The sequence below is a fragment of the Berghia stephanieae genome, chromosome 3 (genome assembly GCF_034508935.2).
Source record: "Berghia stephanieae isolate SIO BIC M18660-M18661 chromosome 3, UCSD_Bste_1.3, whole genome shotgun sequence".
In the NCBI taxonomy this organism is placed as follows: domain Eukaryota; kingdom Metazoa; phylum Mollusca; class Gastropoda; order Nudibranchia; family Aeolidiidae; genus Berghia; species Berghia stephanieae.
In genome coordinates this window covers 89,463,352-89,473,351 of record NC_088362.1, presented here as the reverse complement: position 1 = coordinate 89,473,351, position 10,000 = coordinate 89,463,352, and the positions used below count along the sequence as shown (strand labels likewise).

General features: G+C 37.3%; 1 protein-coding gene across 1 annotated transcript; it reads right to left on the bottom strand.

The window, feature by feature from the left end:
- Window positions 1-5,019: 5,019 nt before the first annotated feature.
- LOC144969378 (uncharacterized) lies at window positions 5,020-7,858 on the bottom strand. Its single transcript, XM_078908487.1, has 2 exons — window positions 6,760-7,858; window positions 5,020-6,721 (listed from the first exon to the last, which is right to left on the bottom strand). Exons 1-2 carry the CDS (start codon window positions 7,856-7,858, stop codon window positions 5,115-5,117), a joined length of 2,706 nt encoding a protein of 901 aa, XP_078764613.1. The 3' UTR covers window positions 5,020-5,114.
- Between the last annotated feature and the right edge of the window lie 2,142 nt (window positions 7,859-10,000).

Below are 10,000 nucleotides of genomic sequence, written 5' to 3'. Positions count from 1 at the left end.
TGAAGTTACTAGTAACTCAGCCACTACAGCCCTCATGATGCCTATTCTATTTCAGATGGTTTGTCATTTTAAAGAAATAGATTTAATCCCTCTTTACAGGCTTTATTTATTTTGCCTGATGTTTATTGAATCAAAGTCATATCTAAAACCTGTTTCCGCTAGATAGTATAGGCATTTGAATATGATTAATTCTCTCTCTCTCTCTCTCTCTCTCTCTCTCTCTCTCTCTCTCTCTCTCTATCTATCTATCTATCTCTCTCTCTCTCTCTCTCTCTCTCTTTCTTTCTTTCTTTCTTTCTGTTTTTCTCTCTCGCTCTCTTTCTCTCTCTCAATCTCTCTCATTCTCTCTTCCGCTCTCTTTCTGTCTCTCCATCTCTCTCTCTCTCTCTCTCTCTCTCTCTCTCTCTCTTTTTTTTTTTTTTCTTTCTTTCTTTCGTTCTATTTCTCTCTCTCTCTCTCTCTCTCTCTCTCTCTCTCTCTCTCTCTCTCTCTCTCTCTCTCTCTCTCTCTCTCTCTCTCTCTCTTTTCATAGAGCCTGAGATTGTATTAAAATTGAAGCTGAGCAAATTCATATGAAATCAAAATTTGAAAAATAGGATTGCTTCTATTAATTTGTCGGGCGCATGAAACAAATTTGTTGCGGTAAACTCAATTGTTAAATTTAGATTATTTTTGTGACCATTTTTCATTTGTAATGGTGAATTTAGAATTAACCAGACAACTGCCTCATTCTTTAAAAACTCGTTGTTAAAAATTTGGCCAGAAAACTCGTCCTTCAAATATCGATCGATTTTAATGACTGTCATCTTTGTCAAAACTCTCAAACCTGGCACGTTGCGAAGCCCCAGGTTTGAGAGTTTTTGCCATGATGAAGGTCATTTAAATTTGTTCGAAAATTAAAGTACGAGTTTTCTGGCCAAAATGTTAACACGAGTTTTCCAGGGTCCGGTTGTTAACTGGTTAAAATGATGATGAATAATTTTTTTATTTTTGTTTTCCAGGCCATCAGTTTGAAAGTAAACCCACTTCTATTCATGTACCCTGCAGTCATTTCCTCCTCCCTTGCTTTCATGCTACCAGCCGCCACAGCCCCCAACGCCATAGTGTTCTCACGAGGAACAATACGAGTAGTAGATATGGTTGGTATTACATATCAATTATATATAAATACAATTTATAGAACGCTAATCTCCACCGAGCGTTATCAATGGCGCTTTACAAGACATTTTTGACATGAGAATTTTAAGGAAATTAAATGCTACAACTTTTTTAAATAATAAAAGTTACAATTAATTGTAGACGATCTAATAAGTTGTGTGGAACCAATGAAAAATGAAGAACGTGGTTTTGAAATATCAAAGAAAAGTTAGTTTGAAATATTATGTCTTCAGAGTAGACTTCACGCATTCAATTTCAATAGTAAAAGCGATTCTAACCACGCGAGGTCCCAGGTTTGAGAGTTTTTGCCAAGATGAGGATAATTCACATCCATTGATATTTTAAGGACGATTTTTATGGCCATTTTTATATACGCGTCTTTCCAGGGTGCCGAATTGAGAAGAATGATTATAGCTTCTCAAATTTATTAAGCCTTTCTTTACCGATGCATTGCTTGTATTCATAAACAATGTGTATATATGCACTTGGGTCGACCTAAAAGTTACTGTAGGGTCCTGTTTGTGGATTTTTCATCTGCTTTCAATATTTTTCAGCCTCATCTTCTAATCACAAATTGTTTAATCTAAAAATGAAAAAATTCATTAAATGGATCTTTAACAGGTCGTACCCAATTCGTGGAAGTAGGACGAAACATCACTACCAACATTGGTGCTCCCCAAGGTTGTGTACTGTCATCTGTACTTTTTACGGTGTACACGAACGACTGCAGGAGCATCCATCCCGAAAATGTCCCAATTATAAAATTTGCGGACGGGAATAACCCAAATGTCAGTCGAAGCGCAGCGTCGCAAATTGAGCTAAGGAGGAGTGGCTTTCTACTGAAGGCCACATCGCTATGGATATCGAACTATGTATCGTTTGGGTGGGTGGCGAAGTCTATACTGCCGAGCCTCATTGCCCCTTCCCCCCTGTCCATCAAGTCTTTATAACAAGGTACGGTTTCCTCGAACTATTTTGCTTGGCCCAAGGAGTTCGAGGACACCGTGCTGGAGTATATATTATGTTTGTATGCAGCATGCATATATATATATATATATATATATATATATATATATATATATATATATATATATATATATATATTATATATATATATATATATATATATATATAATATTATATATATATATATATATATATATATACATATATATATATATATATATATATATATATATATATATATATATATATATATAGAATACAAATTGTATAATTTGAACCCACCAACACTCATATATATATATATATATATATATATATATATATATATATATATATATATTTAATATATATATATATATATATGAAAGGATTTTGTAGTAAACGTAACTTGAACATTGATAAAGCACAATATCCACTCAACGTGCTCAAAGCGCTTTAGGATGCAGCGTGACTCAGCATCCTCATCATTTCAAACACGACCAACACCACAGGTAATAATCACCAACTCAGCCAACTACAAATAAATAGTAATTACCATCACCATGACAGAGGCATCACCACAACCATCGCCAACACATCATTGCTACATCTTCATCAAAATCAGAACTATTGATACTATGAGTCTAGTTGAAATAATCACAACATCCGCCAATCGGATATAACGTACCAACACACAGAATTTTGTGTAACTTTAAACGTTTACAATCTGATAGACATAATTAATTAAGTAATAACTAATCATTAAAATGGATGTCTAGAAACAATAACAAAGACCTGATTGACGTCAATTTTGTTCCATGGGTTTGTAAGTTATTCGTTTTCAGTCTGAAAAAATAGTTTTATAATTTTTAGATTTGCCAGTAATTCTGTGTTCGATGATAAGAATTTAAAATTGGCTGTTTGGAGAAATGTTCATCCCCAACCCTATTTTTAAAAATAATAGATGATTATTATTATATTATTATTATTTATTATTATTATTTTATTATTATTATTATTATTATTATTATTATTATTATTATTATTATTATTATTATTATTATAAATTTATTATTATTTTATTATTATTATTATTATTATTATTATTATTATTATTATTATTATTGTGGCGGGTTGTGTGTGTTAATTTGTGGGATCGAGTCCAACCGATAGCTCAATGGTCTGGATTCGAACTAGTATGTGCGCTATGGCTCTCGTTACCAGCTGCACCACTCAACCTATATCACAAACGGCTCAGGTTTAATCTAGGGGAGATCAAGAATTGCCTTAGGATCCCTTATAACTTAATTGTATTAATAACAAGTGAGTCAAGACAATAGTAACGCCCAAATGCAATAATAACAATTCTATACATAAAGTTTAATTAGATTGTTACAGGAAAAGATAGGAAGAATAAGTATTTATTTAATATCAGGAAGAATAGCTCTAATTGAGTGGATCTAATCTATTATATATTTATCTGTTTGCTTTGATATAATCATATGTGTCTGTGGAAAATACATTTGAAAATGGTATAAGCCCGTTTGGCTTATCTTTATCCCTTCGGCTTGCTTGACTGAGGCAAATGTATCAGCTAGTTCCAGGGTTGGCGCCTGCTTTGCAGAGTTTTCTGGACATCACAACAGTGTGTTGTAGTTAGGCTGACATCAGGGGTTTACCGCTGTTCAAGGACTGGGATGCAGGGATTCGGCACAACTGGGTGCTCCAATGACACGGAAAATGACCAGGAAAATGGCCAGGATCAGGACAAGGACAAGGACCTTCAATTTAAGAGTTAAAACAACCAGGTCTTAGAGCCAATCGAGTTTGTCTTTCGCCACCGAATCGTCCTTGAGCGACACATCATAATAGCCTTTATTTGCCGACAAAGGCAAGGAGAAGCAGTAACTTCATGATAATGGGAGTTAGTATATGTTTTAATCATCAACTGACAGTCGAGCTATCTTACATGATGAGAATTTAACAGGGTTGTGTCCCTGGTATTTCTTTATTTATTTTTATTAATTATAATTGAGGTTATGATGTGTGGCCGGCGATTGGCGGTGGGGTACAGACATTCAAGCAATATGCATATTGAATATAAATGAAATAATAACATTGATCATAAACAACTGTTAACTATAGAATAAGATACATATAGATATAGTTTTGTACAGGTATTCCAACTTACGAACATCCATGGAATAGCACAATTAAAATATATACACAAACTATAATATTAATAATAGATAGATTAAATTGAATTCACAGTAATATCTCGTTCAACTTTGAATGTTAACCAATAATTCATTTTACCTCCAGCCGAGATAGACAAACTTTTACAAGTTTGAAATTGGAGAGATAGCTCTTTTCTTTTGGGCTTCTTAGCGTGTGTGTGATAATATTCATAGATGAATTCGGTTTTATGAAATGGAAAAGAGCGTCTGAATTATGGGAATAGCCAATCAGAAGAATTTCCTGTTTTAGATAGCCAATGATATCCAGATGCGTTGGTAAGAAAGAATAACGGATAGATAATTACCGGAGAGCTAGACCTCAATTGTAATTTTAGCTACTCTTGAACGAGACAAGGCCTCAGGGCCTAGGGACGTTGGAGACTTGTTTGGGAAAGGTAATTAGCAGGTGGCATGAATACAATGGGCAGACAATTTGAACAGGTAAATAAGCCTTAGCTGAAAAGTGAGTGTTCCGTTATACAATGGAAATGTTTACCACCTAACGACCAGAATTTCCGTTAGAAAGATTTGGGGCTTTATTGGAGAAAGGCTGTCCGTGTTTGAGTATTTTTAATGGAGGTGTTGATCAAATATATGTCTCGTCCACTAGTGGTTTTGAACGAGACGATGACGAATGATAAAGAAATCACGCAGTGAAAGAAAATCGCTCGTCACATTCTCCCCCTCTTGAAAAATCTCCCTGTGAGATTAAAATTAAGTCTCGTTTAAAATCATCTGAAAATGGTGGACAATAAGATAGTACTGCAGGTACAGTTATGTTGTTGTGACGTCATCGGATACCGGATGGCGACTTAAGAAGTCGGCTCCATGGTTATCAGTGCCTTTGATGAATTCCACATGGAACGAAAATTGCTGTAATATTAGCGACCAACGCATGAGTTTAGCGTTTAATTGTTGAGCTGTGGCCAGAAATAGAAGTGGCTGATTGTCGCATTGAACAGTGAAGTGACGTCCATAAAGGTATATTTGGTATTTTTGTATGGCCCATACCAGGGCAAGACATTCCTGCTCCACTGTTGAGTATCTTTGTTCCGCAGGCGATAATTTTCTACTTGCGTAAGCAACAGGGTGTAGGACTGTGGGGTCATCGAGGTCAGGTTGAAGTAACGTAGCGTCTATTTCAATTTTACTTGCGTCTGTCCTCAGAATGAAAGGGTTGTTGGGGTCAGGTAAGCGCAGCACGGGTAGTGACGTCAGAGTCCTTTTTATAGCGCAGAAAGCGTTCTCGCAGTGTGAAGCGTTCCTGGTTTGTCCAACATTTTTAAATTCAGGAGTTATTGTTCCTCCCTGATTTCGTTGCTTGGCAACATTATGATTCCTTATCTTGGCATCATTTTGATTTCTTTTCTTGGTATCATATTGATTCCATATCTTTGATACATTTGGATTCCGTTTCTTGGCCTCATTTTGATCCAGATTGTGTGAAACATTTTTGCTGCGTTTCCTGGTATCGTTCTGACTCCAATTTCGTGAAACCTTGTGAGTCCATTTCCATGTATCATCTTGATTCCATCGCTTGAGATCATTTTTATTCCGTCTCTTGGTGCGTGAATAATGTCTCATGATGTTTGCGCCCGTATATTGAACGGGAGTGTTTACAGTCCTAATCGAACCTAAGGTTACTGGAGCTGTGTTTATTTGATCTGGTTTCCCTTGGCATTCTTGACATGACTTTATATGGCTCTTGATGTCATCCGAAATACCAGGCCAGAAATAGTGGGCTGAGATGCGCTCCGTTGTGGCAGCGATTCCCACATGTCCTTTGAAAGGTATGTTGTGTCCCATGTCTAGAATCTGTCGGCGATGCGTAGAGGGGACGACGAGCTGATGGCGTTTTTTGCCAGAGACTCTGTATAACAACTCTTGTTGTATTATGAAATCTCCCTTTTTATTCTTGTCACTAACTTCCGTCACTTTGGCGAAGTAGCGTGAGAGAGTCGTGTCCTCGGTCTGTGCCTTCCTCATTTCCTTTGGTCCAGGATTTTGTGATAACGGCGGCATATTCCGTTGATCCTGTGCTCTTGTCCTCGCGTGACAGGCGTGAAATGGGTGTTTGGGCGTTCCGAGAAATACGTATTTGCATCCAAGGATGAGAGGGTAAGTAGGTGAATCTAGTACTCCTGCAGGTATAGTTCCTACTACGTATGGAGAGGTTATTTCGATATTAGCTATCGGAAGTTGCAGAGATGGGCTGTCTGTAGTGGCGCATTGAATCTCGATCATCTCGCCTGTGAATTGGTCCGGCCGAACCAAGTCTCGTGCTACAACCGCGTGATAGTCTAATCCCGTGTCGTAGAGAACGGTCACATTCCGTCCATTTACTTTGACTGTGTCAATGACTGGAGGGTAATTCGAAGATTCTTTTGTTTTATGAAGTGGGTGGTTCCAACTGTGCGACCTACATTTACACTGACAGGTTTTCCCTTTTGATGGCCGTTACGTTTGTTGTCGCGACGGCATTCCTCTGTCAAATGTCCCTTCATATTACAGTTCTTGCAGTATACGTGTTGTTTGTGTTGTGTTGTGTTACTTCTTTCGTATTGGTTATTGTTATTCTTCTTTTCATACGGTGGTGGAGATGTTGCTCTATCTTCATGTGAGGTGGATGGGTTTTGAATCCGGTGTTGTCTCCTTTCTGTGAGGTGATTTTCTTGCGCTGTTGCAAACCGGTCAGCACATGTTACTATATCGTCCAGTTTATGAGCGCCTTGCTCACCGACAAAACGACGGACATCCAGGGGCATTGCATCTCTCAGCTGTTCCACCATGATAAGCTGGTTTAATCCCTCATAGGTGTCTGGGTTGCCAGATAGTTTCAACCATTGTTGGAGGCTGAGTTGTAGATGATCTGCCAACTGGTGGTATGTTTCATGCCTGTCCTTCCTTAATGTTCGGAATCTTCTACGGTAGGATTCTGCGCTGACATCAAAATGTCTCAGTAGGGATGACTTTAACTCCTCAAAGTTATTTTTGTTGTCCTGTGTCAGGCGAGAGTAAACATCATAGGCTTTGCCCTTGAGATGCTGAGACGCTTTGAGTGCCCATTTGTCCTCCGGAAGATCATATGAGATCGCTAACTCCTGGAATCGCGTTAACCATTGATCAATCCCTTCAATGTATGGGTTGAAAGTTTCTACCGGGAACGACATTACTTTATCAATGCTCCTATTACCCTGACTAGATGGAATGGGGCTGCGGGAAGAGAGTCTGTTTTCTGCCATTTCTCTTGTTAAAGACATTTCAATTTCTTTTTGGCGGGTACGCTCTCTCTCTGTCTCCAGATCCATTTCCAGCTCCTTGTTTCTGAGCTCTTTCAAGGAATGTTCATGTTTCCTTTTTTCCTCCTCCTCTAGTCTAGCACGCTTCTCTTCCTCCTCAAGTCTAATAATCTCCCTTTCTGCGTTTTCATTGACATAGGCAGATAACTGTTCACCAGAAAGGCCCAATTCTTTCCCTAACTGGATAAACTCGCGTCTAATTGTAACACCAGTAGCCATGGCTGATTAATTACAGATTGAACAACTGCAGAAGGTGAATGAGAATGATGCGATAGATGGAATTGAACCAGAAAGAGTAGGGCAGAAAGCAGACGAATGGAACTTTGCCAGTAAGGGTTAAATATGAATGAAGAATTCTGAAGCACAGATAATGAATGATAGTGAAGTAAGTGACAACACGCTGTTGAAAAGTGCTAGGTTTCGCTAGCCAAATTTCAATATATGACACACACAGTGACACAATACTGAGAAAGAGTAGTTATTGCCTGGGGCTTAATTTGGCGTGCTCGTGTCAATAGAGAGATAATACTATTTACCGTTACACGTGTAAACAACAACTTGCAAGATGACCTAACTTGAAGTTAGAGTGACTGTAATTTTTAATTAAGGTTTGTTTAACTTAATTTTTGAAGGGGGAGGGGGGGGGGTACTCTCGGCTGGAGGTCCAAAATTTTATGGCAACAATGGCATAAAAAAGTGGCAATGAAATAACAATTTATGTTTTGTAAACTGCTTTAAATTTACGTTGCCTAATTATGCGTAATTAAAATAACATTGTTGTCATAATCATAATCATAAATCAGTGTTAGTAAACTAATTATAGATTAGTGAAAATATAGAAAAATGGGCATGTTCCAATTTCAAATGTAACCACAGTGACTTTTCAATAATAAATAAGATTTCTTCCCTATGATATTTGTAATTAATCAATCAAATGATTTATTGATTGGTTTGATTTAAGGTAGATATATTTTACGAGCCCCCAATGTAATAGAATGCTATTGTTGAATTGAGATAGTAGCAGAAGTAAAGAATGGGCGTTTAAATATTATATCTAAATTAATGACTCACATATTATATTATATTAAAGATTCATAATCCCGGACGTGCCTACCATTTTGTGGCGGGTTGAGTGTTACTTTTGTGGGATCGAGTCCAACCGATAGCTCAATGGTCTGGATTCGAACTAGTATGTGCGCTATGGCTCTCGTTACCAGCTGCACCACTCAACCTATATCACAAACGGCTCAGGTTTAATCTAGGGGAGATCAAGAATTGCCTTAGGATCCCTTATAACTTAATTGTATTAATAACAAGTGAGTCAAGACAATAGTAACGCCCAAATGCAATAATAACAATTCTATACATAAAGTTTAATTAGATTGTTACAGGAAAAGATAGGAAGAATAAGTATTTATTTAATATCAGGAAGAATAGCTCTAATTGAGTGGATCTAATCTATTATATATTTATCTGTTTGCTTTGATATAATCATATGTGTCTGTGGAAAATACATTTGAAAATGGTATAAGCCCGTTTGGCTTATCTTTATCCCTTCGGCTTGCTTGACTGAGGCAAATGTATCAGCTAGTTCCAGGGTTGGCGCCTGCTTTGCAGAGTTTTCTGGACATCACAACAGTGTGTTGTAGTTAGGCTGACATCAGGGGTTTACCGCTGTTCAAGGACTGGGATGCAGGGATTCGGCACAACTGGGTGCTCCAATGACACGGAAAATGACCAGGAAAATGGCCAGGATCAGGACAAGGACAAGGACCTTCAATTTAAGAGTTAAAACAACCAGGTCTTAGAGCCAATCGAGTTTGTCTTTCGCCACCGAATCGTCCTTGAGCGACACATCATAATAGCCTTTATTTGCCGACAAAGGCAAGGAGAAGCAGTAACTTCATGATAATGGGAGTTAGTATATGTTTTAATCATCAACTGACAGTCGAGCTATCTTACATGATGAGAATTTAACAGGGTTGTGTCCCTGGTATTTCTTTATTTATTTTTATTAATTATAATTGAGGTTATGATGTGTGGCCGGCGATTGGCGGTGGGGTACAGACATTCAAGCAATATGCATATTGAATATAAATGAAATAATAACATTGATCATAAACAACTGTTAACTATAGAATAAGATACATATAGATATAGTTTTGTACAGGTATTCCAACTTACGAACATCCATGGAATAGCATAATTAAAATATATACACAAACTATAATATTAATAATAGATAGATTAAATTGAATTCACAGTAATATCTCGTTCAACTTTGAATGTTAACCAATAATTCATTTTACCTCCAGCCGAGATAGACAAACTTTTACAAGTTTGAAATTGGAGAGATAGCTC